General features: G+C 43.9%; 1 protein-coding gene across 1 annotated transcript in view; it reads right to left on the bottom strand.

The window, feature by feature from the left end:
- LOC119855834 (myosin-IIIb-like) overlaps positions 1-19,551 on the bottom strand; it is a 144,219-nt gene that overhangs the window by 72,267 nt on the left and 52,401 nt on the right. Inside the window, exon 15 of the mRNA XM_038402642.2 lies at positions 8,682-8,793. Within this exon, the coding sequence (XP_038258570.1) occupies positions 8,682-8,793 (112 nt within the window). The remainder of the gene's footprint in view (positions 1-8,681; positions 8,794-19,551) is intronic.

Genomic DNA, 19,551 nt, shown 5'->3' with positions numbered 1-19,551 from the left:
ACCAAATTGCCAGGGCCTGTACTTTGAGAGAAATCTGTGTCCATGTCCTCATCACCGTGCTGCCATCGCCTCCTCACCTGCTTTTGCAGGTTCTGGTTCTGCATATGCTGAATGATAACGCGCAAGATGTTTACAATGCTCATAACTGCCACGGTTACATGAGTGGGCTCCATGCTTGCCGTGGTATGGAATCTGCAGGAGAGCAGAATCATAGAATCATAGAATCATAGAATATCAGGGTTGGAAGGGACCCCAGAAGGTCATCTAGTCCAACCCCCTGCTCAAAGCAGGACCAAGTCCCAGTTAAATCATCCCAGCTAGGGCTTTGTCAAGCCTGACCTTAAAAACCTCTAAGGAAGGAGATTCTACCACCTCCCTAGGTAACACATTCCAGTGTTTCACCACCCTCTTAGTGAAAAAGTTTTTCCTAATATCCAATCTAAACCTCCCCCATTGCAACTTGAGACCATTACTCCTCGTTCTGTCATCTGCTACCATTGAGAACAGTCTAGAGCCATCCTCTTTGAAACCCCCTTTCAGGTAGTTGAAAGCAGCTATCAAATCCCCCCTCATTCTTCTCTTCTGCAGACTAAACAATCCCAGCTCCCTCAGCCTCTCCTCATAAGTCATGTGCTCTAGACCCCTAATCATTTTCGTTGCCCTTCGTTGTACTCTTTCCAATTTATCCACATCCTTCCTGTAGTGTGGGGCCCAAAACTGGACACAGTACTCCAGATGAGGCCTCACCAGTGTCGAATAGAGGGGAACGATCACGTCCCTCGATCTGCTCGCTATGCCCCTACTTATACAACCCAAAATGCCATTGGCCTTCTTGGCAACAAGGGCACACTGCTGACTCATATCCAGCTTCTCGTCCACTGTCACCCCTAGGTCCTTTTCCGCAGAACTGCTGCCGAGCCATTCGGTCCCTAGTCTGTAGCGGTGCATTGGATTCTTCCATCCTAAGTGCAGGACCCTGCATTTATCCTTATTGAACCTCATTAGATTTCTTTTGGCCCAATCCTCCAATTTGTCTAGGTCCTTCTGTATCCTATCCCTCCCCTCCAGCGTATCTACCACTCCTCCCAGTTTAGTATCATCCGCAAATTTGCTGAGAGTGCAATCCACACCATCCTCCAGATCATTTATGTTGCAGCGGAAGCCATGGCTAATGACAGATGCTAAGAGAATAGATATTTATAGAGAACAACGAGAGGACCTGAGAGGTGGATTCATGAGAGCAGAGTTGCAGCTGAAGCAGGAGCCCATGACAGCCAACATGGAGAAATTCACTATCGAGACAAAAGCAGGAGAGCAGAGTTGCAGCGAAAGAGGTGGTTTGATGATGACCATTAGCAATCCTACTGCACCATCTGCTGAAAGCAGTATGGCATCCGCACAGAAAAAAGGCGCGAAACAATTGTCTGCCATTGCTTTCATGGAGGGAGGGGCAACTGACGACATGTACCCAAAACCACCCGCAACAATGTTTTTGCCCCATCATACATTGGGAGCTTAACCCGGAATTCCAATGGGTGGCGGAGACTGCGAGAACTGTGGGATAGCTACCCACAGTGCCATGCTCCGAAAGTCGAGGCTAGCCACGGTACTGTGGATGCACTCTGCCGACTTAACGTGCTTAGTGGGGACACACACAATCGACTCTATAAAATCGCTTCCTAAAAAATCGACTTCTAAAAATTCAACCTAATTTCGTAGTGTAGACATACCCAAAGTTCATCCCCCTTCCTGCCAGCACTGCAACTCATTTGAAGGATTTTCTTCCTGAGAGGAAGACCGGCCGGCCTTGCTCCTGTTTAAGGAACTTTGTTTTAGCCTGTGAGTACTGAAAGTCATCGCATTATCATACACAATGTAGTCGTAGCTGTGTCGGTTCCAGGATATTAAAGACACAAGGGAGATAATGTAATATCTTTTACTGGACCTACTTTTGTCGCTAAGAGACCTGAAGAAAAGCTCTGTGCAACTCAAAAGTTGTTCTCTCTCACCAACACGTTGGTCCAATAAAACGTATTACCTCACCCACCTTGTCTCATTGCATTATCATGTCATCCAGTCCTCAGCCCACCAGTGGGGATATATGATTAGCAGCACTACAAAGGCACTATATTGTATTCTCTACCCTTATGGTGTTATTTGATGCCCCACTGGATATCGAGGTGCTAAAGGAGCACTCAAGGATGATAAGGCCATTGCAGAGAAACTAAATGAATTCTTTGCATTGATCTTCATAGCTGAGGATGTGAGGGACATTCCCAAACCTGAGCCATTCTTTTTAGGTGACAGATCTGAGGAATTGTTCCAAATTGAGGTATCATTAGAGAAACCTTTGAGGGGGTCAACAATCATGTGGACCAAGCGGATCCAGTGGATATAGTGTACTTAGATTTTCAGAAAGCCTTTGACAAGGTCCTTCACCAAAGACTCTTATGCAAAGTAAGCTGCCACAGGATAAGAAGGAAGGTGCTCTCATGGATTGGTAACAGGTTAAAAGATTGGAAACAAAGGGTAGGTATAAATGGTCAGTTTTCAGAATGGAGAGAGTTAAATAGTGGTATCCCCTAGGTGTTTGTTCTGGGACCAGTCCTATTCAAAATATTCATAAATGATCTGGAAAAAGGGGTAAACAGTGAAGTGGCAAAATTTACAGATAATACAAAATTACTAAAGATAGTTAAGACCCAGCCAGACTGTGTAGAGCTACAAAAGGATCTCTCAAAATTGGGTGACTGGGCAACAAAATGGCAGATGAAATTTAATGTTGATAAATGCAAAGTAATGCACATTGGAAAGCATAATCCCAATCATACATATAAAATGATGGGGTCTAAATTTGCTGTTTCCACTCAAGAAAGAGATCTTGGAGTCATTGTGGATAGTTCTCTGAAAACATCCACTCAATGTGCAGCGGCCGTCAAACAGAATGCTGGGAATAATTAAGAAAGGGATAGATAAGAGGACAGAAAATATGTTGCCTCTACATAAATCCATGGTACGCCCACATCTTGAATATTGTGTGCAAATGTGGTCGCCCCATCTCAAAAAAAGATACATTGGAATTGGAAAAGTTTCAGAAAAGAGCAACAAAAATTATTAGGAGTATGGAACAGCTTTCGTATGAGGAGAGATTAAGAAGACTGGGACTTTTCAGCTTGGAAAAGAGACGGCTAAGGAGAGATATGATTGAGGTCAATAAAATCATGACTGGTGTAGGGAAAGTAGATAAGGAAGTGTTGTTTACTACTTCTCATACAACAAGAACTAGGAATCACCAAATGAAATTAATAGGCAGTAGGTTTAAAACAAATAAAAGGAAGTATTTCTTCACACCACACAGTCAACCTGTGGAACTGCTTGCCAGAGGATGTTGTGATGGCCAAGGCCATAACAGGGTTCAGAAAAGAACTAGATAAATTCATGGCGAATAGGTCCATCAATGGCTATTAGCCAGGATGGGCAGGAATGATGTCCGTAGCCTCTGTTTGCCAGAAGCTGGGAATGAGCGACAAGGGGATGGATCATTTGAGGATTCCCTGTTCTGTTCATTCCCTCTGGGGCACCTGGCACTGGCCACTGTCAGAAGACATGATACAGGGCTAGATGGACCTTTGGTCTGACCCAGAAGGGCCATTCTTATGTTCACTGTTTCTTTCCTCTTATCCTATCTCACTTTCTTGGCTTTTCATTGAATCCTGAAATCAACTATCCTGCGATCATCCAAACCTGTGTTGTTTAAGGAGAAGGGATCCAACCAGATGACAGCACTGACCAAAACATAACTAACCAGGACCCAAGCAACAGGTGTCACGGTCAACTTGCCAGCCAAAGCATCCACTGATTACTAACCAGCAGTACAGTGTTCCAAAAACATCATCAAAACCCTATTTCACCCATCTTTTCTATCCTGTCTCTCCTCCACCTTTGTGGCTGTCTGTTAAGAAGAGAATGAGTGAATATCTTTCACATCAGGACTAAGAGTAAAATTAACCTTCTCCTGTTCATCATAGAAAATATGCTCTGAAAATAAGAGATTCTAATATTTTGACTACTAAAGGAGAAAGACATTGATAAGGTCTGACTAAGTTTGTTTTGCATAATCACTCAACAACAGTTTCAATAGAAATGCCTGTTTTAATTTTCTGTTCTTTCCTGTGCCTAATTAAACTTAATTTGAATGAATGCTTTTGGGTGTTTGCCAAGTAACAGAGTAAAACCAAGGCTTTATTTAAAGATAACCCTGAACCATGATGCCAGTACAGTTTTGGGCTGCACATACAACTGCATGGACTGCCATATCACAAAGCAAGGTAGAATAGTCTGACTTTGGAATACTGCAGCTGTGCCTGGGATACGGAGTCATCTCTGTGAACCACATAATAGACAAACTGAAGGGAGTTCAAAGAAGAGCCATGGCACTAATCAGGGTGGAAAGAGCCAGACTATTCCATTCTTCACTAAGAGACAGTAAGGGAGGGAAAGGAAAACTCTTCATAAATATATGAAGGCATAAACATCAAGAATGGGGAGAAAAATTGTAAAGGGCAACTCCTCAGAGTCAACTAGCAAGGATGAGGGTACTATAAATAATGTTAATTAGGGCTGTGAAGTGATAAAAAAATTAATCACGATTAATTGCACTGTTAAACAATAGTATAATACCATTTATGTAAATATTTTGGATGTTTTCTACATTTTCAAATATATTGATTTCAATTACAACAGAACACAGTACTCACTTTATATTTATTTTTATTACAAATATTTGTGCTGTAAAAAAAATGAAATAGTATTTTTCCAATTCACCTCATACAAGTACTGTAATACAATCTCTTTATCATGAAAGTTGAACTTACAAATGTACAAGAATTATGTACAAAAAATAGAATTATGTACAAAAAATAACTGCATTCAAAAATAAAACAATGTAAAACTTTAGAGCCTACAAGTCTACTCAGTCTTACTTCTTGTTCAGCCAGTCACTCAGACAAACAAGTTTGTGTACATTTGCAGAAGATATTGCTGCCCTCTTCTTATTTACAATGTCACCTGAAAGTGAGAACAGGCATTCGCATGGCACTGTTGTAGCCGGCGTCGCAAGATCTTTACGTGCCAGATGCACTAAGGATTCATATGTCCCTTCATATTTCACCATTCCAGAGGACATGAGTCCATGCTGATGACGGGTTCTGCTCGATAACGATCCAAAGCAGTGCAGACTAACACATGTTCACTTTCATCATCTGAATCAGATGCCATCAGCAGAAGGTTTTCTTTTTTGGTGGTTTGGGTTATGTAGTTTCTCTCATCAGTGTTGCTCTTTTAAGACTTTTGAAAGCATGCTCTACATCTCATCCCTCTCAGAGGTTGGAAAGCATTTCAGATTCTCAACCCTTGGGTCAAGTGCTGTAGCTATCTTTCGAAATCTCACATTGGTAGCTTCTTTGCATTTTGTCAAATCTGCAGTGAAAGTGTTCTGAAAATGAACATGTGCTGGGGCATCATCTGAGATTCCTATAACATGAAATATATGGCAGAATGTGGGTAAAACAGAGCAGGAGACATACTATTTTCTCCCAAGGAGTTCAGTCAAAATTTAATTAACACATTATTTTTAAAAAAGCGTCATCAGCATGGAAGCATGTCCTCTGGAATGGTGGCTAAATGTGGAAAGTAAATACCTTGTAATGCCGGCTACAAAAGTGCCATGCGAACACCTGTTCTCACTTTCAGGTGACATTGTAAATAAGAAGGGGCAGCAATATCTCCTGTAAATATAAACAAACTTGTTTGTCTTAGCGATTGGCTGAACAAGAAGTAGGACTGAGTGGACTTGTAGGCGCTAAAGTTTTACATTGTTTTGTTTTTGAGTGCAATTATGTAACAAAAAAATCTACATTTGTAAGTTGCATTTTCACATAAAGAGATTGTATTATAATACTTGTATGAGATGAATTGAAAAATACTATTTCTTTTATCATTTTTACAGTGCAAATATTTTTAATAAAATAATATAAAGTGAGCACTGTACACTTTGTATTCTGTTATAATTGAAATCAATATATTTAAAAATGTAGAAAAACATCCAAAAAATTTAATAAATTTCATTTGGTAGTCTACTGTTTAACAGTGTGATTAAAACTGCAATTAATCTTTTTTTTTATCATGATTAATTTTTTGAATTAATTGCGGGAATTAACTGTGATTAATTAACAGCCCTAATGTTAATTAAAATTAGATTCAGGCTGGAAATCAGGAAAAGCTCCCCTAGAGTAAGATGCAAAAGGGAATATGGCCTTCATGGAAGAAACAGTGTCTCCAGGGAAATGGAGGCCCCATTGCTTCTCTTTGAAAATTAACACTAGTGAATGTACAATAGGGGACAATCCTGCACTGGCCCCAGGGAGGTGGGCTATTTGATCTAGGGCAAGAGGGTGAAGAAACGGCTGATTCTTGGAATTGATATAACTTGTCCAGCTTTCCAGCCATAATGAAAATGACAAAGTGGCCAAGGCCACATTTCCTTTACAGATACCACACAGCCCTCGATACTGAAAAGATAAACATTAGCCTTTAGCTGAAAGGTGCCAATTAATCATGTGTTACCACTTGGAGAGGAGCATCTGACTACAAGCAGCTTTTACAAAGAACAGGTCATGCCAGGTCTTGGGGCTGAGGTGGGCATTAAATGTGCAGAAGAAATGAAAAAAGACTGCCTCCTTTATTTCAGACCTAAACAAGACCTCCAAGTAGCCAGACCCTGAGAGACACTTCCACCATCTACAGGATGGCCTTTGAGGGATGTTTCCACTACCATGAGTATGTGTTACTCCTGCGTGCATGTGTAATTAATGAGCCACACATAATTTTTATTTTTTTGCACAGAAAAAAGCTTTGCTGAAATGTTGCTGCAGTTCTACCTTTTGCCCATGACAGGACACTTAGGGTTGCCGTGCCTGTCAGGCCAGGTCAGGAGATGGGGCTATGGGGAGATAAACAGCGTGGGATGCGGTGGGGGTCAGACGCGGGCTCATAAGGGCTAGTGGGGGAGGACAGACTGGGAATGGGGCTGAATGGGAGTGGAGGTGCAGGGCCACACGGTGATGGGGGAGGGGGTGCAGAGCTACAGATGGTGGCTTAGTGGGTGTACAGACACACATGGGGACAGGGGGAAGGGGAATAGGGACAGGGGAGTGGCTGGGTGGGCGCACAGAGCCACATGGTGATGGGGGAGGGGGTACAGAGCCACATGGGAACAGGGGGGTGGCTGGGTGGAGGCCCAGACACACATCTAGACAGGGGGGAGGGGGTACAGGAATACATAGGGTCAGGGGGAGGGATGCAGGGCCACATGGGGGGAGTGGGTGTATGAGTGGTGGTGGAGGGACACACATGGACAGGGGGTGCAAGGACACATGGGGGTGCAGAAAAACATGGGAACAGGGGAAGATATGCCTGACAATGAGAAAGGCTAGAGGTCAGCCAGGATCTGCATTGGGGAAGCTCCTTAACAATCCCTCCCTGACCCCCCAAAACACTTGTTCCATACTTTCCCCACCCATACCCAACAACCCTCCAAGTTCACATCCAGGCTCCTTCCCAGCAATTTACTTCCCTGTCCCTCAAGTCCTCCGTTGCCTCTGACTCCCCCAAGCCTTTGCACTGCTTCTGAGGGGTGTGGGAAATATGGTTCTGTACTGTCATTTAAATGAATTATTACTCAGAGTTCTGTATTAATATGCCTTGTAAGGAATCTATTTGACAAAAAACATTTCCTGAATCTTTGTTATCTGTATTGTTACAGAGATACTTGCTGACAGGTATTTTGAAATAAATGACCAAAAATAATTGAAACTGGTGTGATTTTGAAAAATAAAATATGCAGAATTTTGCAGCATTTTAAAATATTGTGCACAGAATTTTTTATTGCAGAATTCCCTCAGGAGTAATGTGTCCGGGGGGTGTGGATTTGTTTTTATCTTCCCCCTCCAATAAACTGTGGCCTAACTGCTCAGCTGGCTCTATAGTTTGCTGACCGACTTAGTCATGGCTCCCAGACCATGAGAGGGAAGCCTACTTACCTAGGAGCACTGATGCTGTAGCCTCCACAAAACCCTTCTGGAACTGAAGGCCCTGGCAGAGCAGGAGTGAGACGGTGCACTAAGGGCACCACAAGCTTGGCTGCTACACTTATGTTTTTGCCATGGGAGGGCTGGGGTAATACTTTGCATCTGGGAAGCTGTGATCAGTGTGGTGCACAAACATTCAGTTACTCAGTCTAAGACAAAAAGAAAAGGAGTACTTGTGGCACCTTAGAGACTAACAAATTTATTTGAGCATAAGCTCCGTCTCTAAGGTGCCACAAGTACTCCTTTTCTTTTTTGCGGATACAGACTAACACGGCTGCTACTCTGAAAACAGTCTAAGACAGACTCCCTGGGCTGGAGGAACAGTGAAGGGGATGCAAGTGAAGGGGACATGGTCCAATATTAAGCAGATGTCTGTGTCCCAGGCACGGCCTCCTGGCCAGTGCACAGCTCTTACAGTAGTGTTTGTTTACTGGATTCTAATGTGATTGATTCTCTCCCCTAAGCACAGTCCATGATCTCAGGGATCATTGGTGACACTACCCACTGGGCACCCACGACAACAGGGGGACTGACCTGTAAACAGCACACTCAGTAGTGGGGTGACACTGTTGATGAAGAGACCCCGGATATTTGCTGGCAAAGTGTCTCTGTTCTTCTCTAGGAAGCCACAGGAAGCATACTGAACCTGCGGAGAGAAGCAGGGCAAGGGAAACAATTTGCCAACCCAACCCAAGCACAGTGGAACCCAAAGTGTAGGGTGACCCCGATTTTGGGGTCTTTTTCTTATGTAGGCTCCTAGTACCCCCCTCCCCCTGTCCAAATTTTTCACATTTGCTGTCTGGTCACCCTACCAAAGTGTATGGCACAAAGAGCCACGCTGGCAGCATGCAAAAGTCTAGGATAGATAAAAATCAATGATTTTTTTTTAAACATGAATTTTTTAGTATTTACATTGGATTTTTTTAATTTGTTATTTAAATTATAGTAAGTTTTTCTTTTTAAAAATTACCTGTTTAGAATGAAATCTGAATTTAATACAAAATATATTAAGGCCTAAACTTATTATTTAGTTGTAAATATAAAAGATGTTTTGATAAGAGAAGTTTACGTATCCAAAACATTTAAGGTTGCTTTGTTTAGTACAAATAAATTTCATAACATGTTTGGTGTTTAAATTCCAGCTCCCACTGATGCAGCTTGACATAAATCATGAGCAAAAAGTAAATTATCTAGTAAATAAGCAACATCTCATTCACTATTTTCTAACATACTAAAATGTACAATTAATAAAAATCTGAAAATATTAAGCATTATAATTGCTTAAATAAATAGTGTATTCTCCTAAGTAGCAAAAAGATGTACCAAGTCTAGAGTAAAGGCTCCATTTAGTTGTAAATCAACATATTTTAATGGTTACATCAGCAAATGAGAATTAACTTTTCCTTAGAAAGTAACTGAAGTACAAATAAAAAAGCTGATTGAAATTGATGAATCAAATAGAACAGTGGGTCTCAAACTGTGGGCTGTGACCCCGAAGTGGGTCGCGACTCCATTTTGATGGGATCGCCAGGGAAGAAAGTCCCATGGGGGGCCCAGAGTCCCAGCTGGGGGCCCCCACAGATGGCAGGGGACCCATAGCCCCAGTCACGAGCTCCCAGACGGTGATGCTGAAGGTGGGCGGGGGGGGGGTTGCAATTTTTTCTAGTGGGGAGGTCATGATTTTATTTTAAGTCCAAATGGTGTCACTAGCACAAAAATTTTGAAAAACACTAAAATAGAGGCTTTCCACTTTGTGATTTAAATCACCTTGATTAAAATAAATCATTTCCACTGTGCTCTCTTTCCTCCATTCTCCCACTCCCCTCATTTCCTACCTTCAGTGTCCCATTCTCTCTTTTCCTTTAACTAGATGTTAAGTATTTTAATAAGGAATGTCTTAGAGGGTAACCCCCTGAACAAATACTGAATCAAAGTATTAAATCACAGTTAGTAACACGAACTGTGTCTTCCCTTGTTACAAAATTCACTTCCATGTAAATGAGCTGTTTAATACATTATGGCCAATATTATCGATCCAGGGGAAGTATGTGTTCATCTGTCCTAAATTAGGCTCCTCAGTCTATATTTAAGCATTGAAATAAATGGCCCAATTTTCAAAATGCTAAACACCTAGCTGCTCCCATTGGGTTTGTTAATGTTTGGAAATACAGCAGTGATTCTGGTATTCCGTGCTCCTGGACATAAGGCCACTAGGTTTCTCCACCAATGCCCTACAAAGAATGCAGAGTATATCTTAGAAGGGAATCAGCAAAGCAATAGCTTGAGACAGGAGCTCACATTCAGCAGAACCCCAATTATCCGATCTAATTGGGACCGAGTCCAGATCGAATCATCAAAAATTCAGATAATCTGGAGAATTGGCAAAGAGCTTTCTATCCATTATTTAAGATGTGGAGTTGCTTTTAAACTATCTGACCCACACACCCATTTTTTATTTTCAGTGTACATGAACAGCTACTTCTAGTAAAGAGTACCAGTTTTTAAAAACGCAGAATGGTCATTTTAAGTTGCAACAACAGCAACACTGTATTATTTTGCAGTTGCTTGAGTTTATCATTTCTGCTCTTTACTAGAAGTAACAGTTCGTGTACGCTATCCTGCGTGCGCGCTGCCTGTTTGGTTAATACGAAGAGCTGGATAATGAAGGCTTGGATAAATGGGGTTCTGTTATACCATGGTGATGGGTACATTGCAAATACTGAGAAATTCCACAGTTTCCAGGGGAAGCCCCACCTTCCCCAGGGACTATGTGCCCTCTGTGACAAAGTTCCTCCTCTACCTTGGTAGGTCTTGCGCTTATTGGCGGATTTGCTCACCTCGGAGATTTGCGGCAGCCCTCAGTTTGGCCGTTTTTGTGAACCCACAGTCCAGGTCAACTCCTCCTGTGTCTGACCAGGAGTTGGGAGGTTTGGGGGGAACCCAGGCCCGCCCTCTACTCCGGGTTCCAGCCCAGGGCCCTGTAGAATGCAGCTGTCTAGAGAGCCTCCTGGAACAGCTGTGCGACAGCTACAACTCATTGGGCTACTTCCCCATGGCCTCCTCCCAACACCTTGTTTATCCTCACCATAGGACGTTCCTCCTGGTGTCGGATAATGCTTGTACTCCTCAGTCCTCCAACAGTCCACATGCTCACTCTCAGCTCCTAGTGCCTCTTGCTCCCAGCTCCTTACACACGCACTACAAACTGAAGTGAGCTCCTTTTTAAACCCAGGTGCCCTGATTAACCTACGTTAATTGATTCTAGCACCTTCTTGATCGGCTGTAGGTGTTCTAATCAGCCTGTCTGCCTTAATTGTTTCCAGAAAGTTCCTGATTGTTCTGGAACCTTCCCTGTTACCTTACCCAGGAAAAAGGGACCTACTTAACCTGGGGCTAACATATCTGCCTTCTATCACTCTCCTGTAGCCATCTAGCCCAACCCTGTCACACCTCCCATAGATTCATAGATTCTAAAGCCAGAAGGGACCACTGTGATCATCTAGTCTGATCTGTGTAGCAGAGGACATGGAACTTCCCCAAAATAATTCCTAGAGCAGATCTTTTAGAAAATCATCCAATCTTGATTTAAAAAATTGTCAGTGATGGAAAATCCACACAACCCTTAGTAAATTGTTCCAAGAAAAGGAGTACTTGTGGCACCTTACAGACTAACAAATTTATTTGAGCATAAGCTTTCGTGAGCTACATCGGATGAAGTGAGCTGTAGCTCATGAAAGCTTATGCTCAAATAAATTTGTTAGTTTCTAAGGTGCCACAAGTACTCCTTTTCTTTTTGCGAATACAGACTAACACAGCTGCTACTCTGTAAATTGTTCCAGTGATTAATTACTCTTACTGTTAAAAATTCATGCCTCATTTCCAGTCTGAATTTGTCTAACTTCAACTTCCAGCCACTAGATCATCTTAGACCTTTCTCTGCTAGACTGAAGAACTCATTATTAAATATTTGTTCCCCAAGTGGGTATTTAGAGTCTAATCAAGTCAAACCCTAATCTTCTCTTTGTTAAGCTAAATAGATTGAATTCCTTGAGTCTATCACTATAAGGCAGGGTTTCTAAATCCTTTAATCATTCTCGTGGCTCTTCTCTGAATCCTCTCCAATTTATCCACATCCTTCTTGAATTATGGGCACCAGAACTGGACACAGGATTCCAGCAGCCATCGCACCAGTGCCAAAGACAGAGGTAAAATAACCTGAGATTCTCTTGTTCATGCATCCCAGGATCACACTAGCTCTTTTGCCATAGCATCACATTAGGAGTTTGCGTTCAACTGATTATCCACCATTTCTCCCAAATCTTTTTCAAAGTCACTGCTTCCCAGTACATAGGATATGGGACTCTAAGGCCTTGTCTACACTACAAAGTTTTGTCAGCAAAAGCTGCCTTTTGCTGACAAAACAGGGGAGGTGTACACACTACAAAGCTACTTTCGGTGGAAAAACTCTGCTGTTTTACTGACAAAATAAAACCACCTCAACAAGAGGCATAAGGCTTTTTGTGGCAAAAGTTTAAGTGACAAAGTGCCAGTGTAGACCCTGCTGTTTGTTTTGTTGACATAACTGGCTTCCACCAGTATCCCACAATGCCTGCCATGACAGCTCTGCTCACTGTTTTGATCTCTGCTGCCCTGCAGGCATGTGCCCCCCTCCTTTCAAAGCTCCAGGAAGTAACAGCTGTGCTTCGTTTTGGGCAACAAAGAGCAAATCATTAATGTGGAATGCTCTTGTTCTGCCCTGCACTAGGAACACAGCTGCAGACAGACTGCTGCTGCAGGGAGCTGAGGCTGGGGGATACAGGGGGACAGGACACACACTGCTTTGCTGCTTTAACATTCCTCAGCATGGAGAGCTCACAGAGCTTCTCAGGATTCTGCTCCTGGCAGCTGAGGAGGCTGTGGGAGAACTTGGATGGAATCACAGAACCATAGGCAGACAGGCAAAGCAGACTGCTTCCGGAGAGACTGCTGTGCCGAGCACAGCTGGGGGCTGCCTCAGGATAGGTCGGTCAGCCTACTGTCTCCCCCACCACATGTACACCACTCTCCTCTTACTCCCCCCCCAACACACTTCAGTTGACAATATACTAGGATGCCCCTGGAACGATGGAATTGAGAAAGAAGAAGTTACTCACCTTGTGCAGTAACGATGGTTCTTCGAGATGTGTCCCCCTGTGGGTGTGCCACTCTAGGTGTTGGTGCGTCTCTGTGCCAGAGATCAGAGATTTTTCACAGCAGTACTCGGTCGGGGGAAGGGCGCGCACAGGAGCTCTCTCGTGCAGCTGTTGGTGCCTCCTGTAGCGCACACACCTCCGACCATCCCCTCCGTTCCTTCTCCACTGCAGAGCTGAGCTCTGTGAACTCCAAAGTAGAAGGAAGGAGGGTGGAGCACCCACAGGGACACACATCTCTAAGAATCATCGGTACTGCACAAGGTGAGTAACTTCTTCGAGTGATGTCCCTGTGGGTGCTCCACTCTAAGTGCTTGTAGAGCAGTATCCCACTAGGGATGGCAGGGATTTGGAGTTGCATATAAAAGCGTGTGATGAGAGCACTGTGAGGCCAACGACAGAATCTGAGATAAGGCCTCGGGTGATAGCGTAATGCTTTGCAAAAGTGTGCTCCAATGTCCAGGTTGCAGCTCTACAAATGTCTATTAAGGGGACGTTGTTCAAGAATGCGATTGATGTTGCCATGGCTTGTGTTGAGTGGGATCTGATGCCCACAAGGCATTCTTTGTTCTGTAGGTGGTAGCAAGTTTGAATACCGGAAGAGACTCATTTGGAGAGTCTCTGGGTCGATATTGTAGAGCCTTTGGAGCGCTCTGCTGTAGAGACGAATAGACTTGGTGACTTGTGAAATGGTTTAGTTCTGTCCAAGTAGAAGGCTACAGCCCATCTGACATCTAGTGTGTGTAATGTTGCTTCTTGAGAATCCTTATGTGGCTTGGGATAGAAGGCAGGTAAGTGTATGGTTTGATTAATCTGAAAATATGTAGCCACTTTGGGCAAGAATTTTGGGTGAGGACGTAACATGATTTTGTCTTTGGTAAATACAGTATACGGTGGTTCAGCCATCAACACTCCTATTTTGCTGACACATCTTGCAGACGTGACGGTTGCATTCCTAGTGGCATTCATTGACATAAGTAAGAACGAGCGGGTTGCTAGAAATTCATACGGTGGTCTTGTGAGACATTTGAGCACAAGATTGAGATCCCATGGTGGCATAGGGTGGCGTACTTCTGGGTACATGTTCTGTATACCTGCAAGAAAGCACTGTGTAATCGGGTGAGTGAATATTGAAGCCCCTTCTATCGGCTTGTGGAGGCCGTGATGGCAGCCAGGTGTACTTTAATAGAACTCATGACTAACCCCGTTTCCTTTGGTTCTAGTAGGTAGTCTAGGATCATAGACAGAAGCGCCTTGATCGCATCCAGCTGTTTTTGCTGGCACTAAAGGGAGAATCTTCTCCACTTGTGCTGGTAAGTATTCCTACTGGTGAGGGGATGGCTATTTAGTAATACCTGTTTTACTTTCTCCGTGCAGTTCAATTCTACATGTTGGAACCACACAGAAGCCACACTTTGAGATGGAGCTTTGCTGGGTCTGGATGGAGCATTAGGCCCTTGTTCTGGGACAGGAGATCCATCCATAAGGGCAGCAGTTGTGGGGCACAGACTGCTAGGCATGACAGGTACAGAAACCAAGTCTGTCTGGGCCATGTGGGGACAATGAGAATGATGTATGCTCTGTTGATTCGTATCTTGCGAATGACCCATGGGATCACTGGTATCAGCGGGAAGGCATACATGAGTGACGCGTTCCACAGGATGAGGAAGGCATCCCCTAACAATCCCGATGCCAGGCTGGCCCTGGAGCAAAAGAGTGGCATTTGTAGTTTGTCGCTGAGGTGAACAGGTCGATCACTGGGTGACCCCATTTTTGGAACATCGTGCTGAGAACACCGTCGTGAATTTCCCACTCATGTTCCTGTGAGAAGTGCCTGCTGAAGTTGTCAGCTGAAGTGTTTTGGCATCCCGGTAGGTATGACACTGTGATGTTTGTATTGTTGCGGATGCACAAGTTCCATAAGTTTCATGGCTTCTATGCATAGCGAGTGAGACCTGGCTCCCCCTTGGCAATTGATGTAAAACATGCATGCCACATTGTCAGTGACAATAGAGATTGAGGTCTGCCATATAAGTGGAAGGAAGTGGCGGCATGCATTGCGTACCACGTGGAGTTCCAGGAGATTGATATGTAGTGAGATTTCCGTCACGGACCACTTGCCTTGTACATTGTGGTGACCCAAGTGGGCGCCCGGACCTACCAGGGAGGTGTCTGTTGTAATAGTCACAGACGGGGGGGGTCCTGTTGAAAGGGAATCCCTGAGCATACATTCCCTGGTTGTGTCCACCATTGTAGGGAGAGGATAACCCTTGGTGGTAGTGTCACAAGTCTGTTGAGAGAGTGTTTGCTGGGTGCATAGACCATGCTCAACCAGTGCTGCAGACAGCGCAAATGAAGTCTGGTATACTTTACTATGAAAGTTGTAGCTGCCATATGTTCCAGAATCTGAAGGCATGTCCTCACTGAAGCTTGTGGGCTGATGGTCACTGGGGAAATAAGATTGGTCAAAGTAGTGAACCTGTGGTTTGGTAATGTTGCCTTGGCTTGTATGGAGTCTAAGTCAGTTCCAATAAACGCCAAGCGCTGAGTTGGTTCCAGGGAGGATTTCTTTTAGTTTATCTATAGACCTAGCTGGTGAAACAGATCTATTGTGGTCTTCAGCTTGCATACTGTTTCTTGTCGATTGGCACCCTTGAGTAGGCAATCGTCTAAATAGGGGAAGATTAGGACTCCTTTGCATCGTAAATCTGCTGGTACTACCGTGTTTTTGAGAATACTTGGGGAGCAGTGGATAGTCTGAAGGGAAGGACCCTGTATTGGTAATGGTTGGGTCCTACTGTGAACTTTAGGAACCGTCTGTGGGCAGGATGTATTGTAATATGGAAGTATGCATCTGGGAGATTGAGGGCTGCAAACAGTCCACTCTGTCTAGCACTGGGATTATTGTGGCCAGAGTGACCATTTTGAACCTGTGGTTGTGTACGAAGCTGTTGAGTTTTCGGAGATCTAAAATTGGTCTCTATCCCCCTCCTTTATTCTCTGTCAGGAAATATGTGGAGCAAAAACCCTTCTCTCAGTATAGGTGTGGTACTAGTTCTACAGACCCAGCATTAGGAGGTAGTCTACTTCCTGTTGCATGAGAGGGGTCCCTGAGGAGGGACGGGGAAGGGTGGGGGGGATGGTTGTGAAAGGGATGGTGTAGCCAGATTGTATGATCTCCAATACCCATTGATCTGTGGTTATCGCAGCCCAGGAACGGTAAAACGGGCATAGGCAGTGACCAAAGTTGTGGGATGGGGTATTTGTTGGTGCTAGAGGTGTGGGGAGGTCATGTATACCCTCGACCCAATACTTCAAAATTGTGGCTTAGATGTAGATGGACAAGGCCTGGTTCTGCAGAGCTTGTAGTCTCTGAGCCCGTTGTTTGCGTGTGTTCTCAGCAAAGTATCGTAGTTGTTGATGGTTAAACAAGGCATCTCGTGACCTCTGGTGTGGTGTAAAGTGTGGGCATTTGTCAGGCGGTGGGTGTATGCCTAGTGTACACAGCGTCGCTCGGGAGTCCTTCACAGTATGGAGGACATTGTCTGTTTGAGAAGATAATAGTTTATCCCTATCGAAGGGGAGGTCCTCCACTTTTAGCTGTAGTTCTTTCGGAATTCCCTAAGTTTGCAACCATGATGCTCTTCTCATAACCACAGCTGTTGCGGTTGTTTGGGCAGCTGTGTCCACTGCATCCATTGAGGATTGCGGCGCTGTGCAGGCTATTAACTGACCCTCATTGATAATGGCATTGAGTTGAGGACGTTTAAGCTCGGGGAGGTCCTCCATGAGCGCTTGTATTTTACTATAGTTAGAGTAGTTGTAATTTGCTAGTAGAGCAGAATAGTTGGCAACTCTAAATAGAAGAATGGCTGACGAGTAAACTTTCCACCCAAAGAGGTCCAGTCTCTTGTGTTCTTTATCTTGTGGCGTGGAGCGGAAATGAGGCTATTGACTGCGCTGATTGGCAGCCTCTACTACCAGAGAACAGGCTTGAGGGTGTGAAAACAAAAATTCCATGCCTTTGGCTGGAATGAAGTATTTCCTGTCAGCCTTTTTGTTGGTGGGTGATGCCGATGCTGGTGTTTGGCATATTACCTCCGCAGGCTCCATTATAGCCTCATCCATGGGGAGGGCGACCTTGGTCAATGATGCTGCCTGCAAGATTAACAACTTATGTTGTTTCTTCTGCACCTCATGGAAGGCAATTTCTTGGCTGTTTGCTACTCTTTTGAAGAGTTCTTGGAACTTTTTCAGGTCATCTGGTGTCATAGGGGTAGACGGCGTCACAGCTTCATCTGGTGTGGAAAATGAGTATAGGGCCGGTGGTGAATCATCCAGGTCTGCCTGTGATAGTATCTCTTCCTCTTCTATCTCTGTCTCAGGGGGGGTCAGAGGTTTCTCTATGTGGTAATGATGGGTGTACTCTGAATCCTCTTCTGGCTGGGGAAGGGGGATAAGATTATGGGTTCTGGTATGTGGCCCAAGGACCCTGTCAAGGTTCCTTCCTCACTCTGAACTCTAGGGTACAGAAGTGGGGACTTGCATGAAAGACCCTCTAAGCTTATTCTTACCAGCTAAGGTTAAAAACTTTCCAAAGTACAAACTTTGCCTTGTCCTTGAACCCTATGCTGCCACCACCAAGCGTGTTAAACAAAGAACAGGGAAAGAGCCCACTTGGAGATGTCTTCCCCCAAAATATCCCCCCAAGCCCTACACCCCCTTTCCTGGGGAAGGCTTGATAAAAATCCTCACCAATTTGTACAGGTGAACACAGACCCAAACCCTTGGATCTTCAGAACAATGAAAAAATCAATCAGGTTCTTAAAAGAAGAATTTTAATTAAAGAAAAAATAAAAGAATCACCTCTGTAAAATCAGGATGGTAAACACCTTACAGGGTAATCAGATTCAAAACAGAGAATCCCTCTAGGCAAATCTGTTGCCAATCCTTTAGAATCTAAAATCTAAAGGTTTATTCATAAAAGGAAAAAGATATAGATGAGAGCTAGAATTGGTTCAATGGAATCAATTACATACAGTAATGGCAAAGTTCTTGGTTCAGGCTTGCAGCAGTGATGGAATAAACTGCAGGGTCAAATCAAGTCTCTGGAGTACATCCACAGCTGGGATGGGTCATTCAGTCCTTGGTTCAAAGCTTCAGTATAGCGAAGTTCCTCCAGAGGTAAGAAGCAGGATTGAAGACAAGATGGAGGAGCTGCAGCAGCTTTTTATACTCTCTTGCCATGTGGTCTTTCTTTCTTTGTCCCAAGGACAAGCTGTCCATCACCTGGCCTGGAAAAACCTCAGAGTTCTGTCCATAGGCAGGTCCCTGCATACCTTGCTGAGTCACGAGGCAAGTCTGCCTTCTCTCATTGGGTCACTTGTATAGCTGATGGTCCTTAATGGGCCATCAAGCAGCCTAGGCAGAGCTGACACCAACTTAGCTGGGGTGTCACCCAGAAGCATAGCATAAGTTTGGAATACAGACAGTATAGAGCCAATACTTATATCTTTAAATACAAAATGATACATGCAAACAGATAGCATAATCCTAACCAGCAAACCATAACCTCATCTTAGACACTTTGTTTGACCTCCTTTATACAAGATTTGGTGCCATTACAGGACCTTGGTTGTAACAATGTTCTATACAGTCCCAGTTCAAGTCAAGAACATCACACCCCCAACGCAAAATTGATGCAGGAAGGGATGACACAAACATCCCTGACTGCATCCCAAGAACTCCCCATCCTTGGTTCTGCCTTACTACAGCTAGTATTGGGTTAGAAGCCGTACCAGTGTATAACAGAAATGGTTCATCCAAGTCATGTTCAATAACCTGACTGAATTTCTTTACAAACTCAAGGCAAAACTTGTTTAGAACAGTAGTGGATTGGATCTGCTCTTGCAGCATGGTTCCTGTATGTCTCATGTGATCTTGCCAAGAGCTAAAGAACCTCACTACTTTATCCATAAAAGCTCTGGCAAATGTTTGAAACCCAATTAACATCAGGTCAATGTAGATATTAACGTTGTCCATAGTATAGAAATCTCAGCTTTTAGCTGTGAAAGCAATATGGTAGTGTGCCTCAGTTTCCCCTTTCATACAGCACATCGGGTTTGGAATGTCTATTCGCCTGTGAAAAGATCCAAGACTGTTTACAGGCATTAACTGTGCAACATCAGTATAACAAGGCCTTTTAACAAAGTGTG

The sequence above is a fragment of the Dermochelys coriacea genome, chromosome 5, assembly GCF_009764565.3.
Source record: "Dermochelys coriacea isolate rDerCor1 chromosome 5, rDerCor1.pri.v4, whole genome shotgun sequence".
Taxonomy (NCBI): Eukaryota; Metazoa; Chordata; order Testudines; family Dermochelyidae; genus Dermochelys; species Dermochelys coriacea.
The sequence above is the reverse complement of the archived record's forward strand: the minus strand, read 5'-3'. Positions and strand labels throughout refer to the sequence as shown.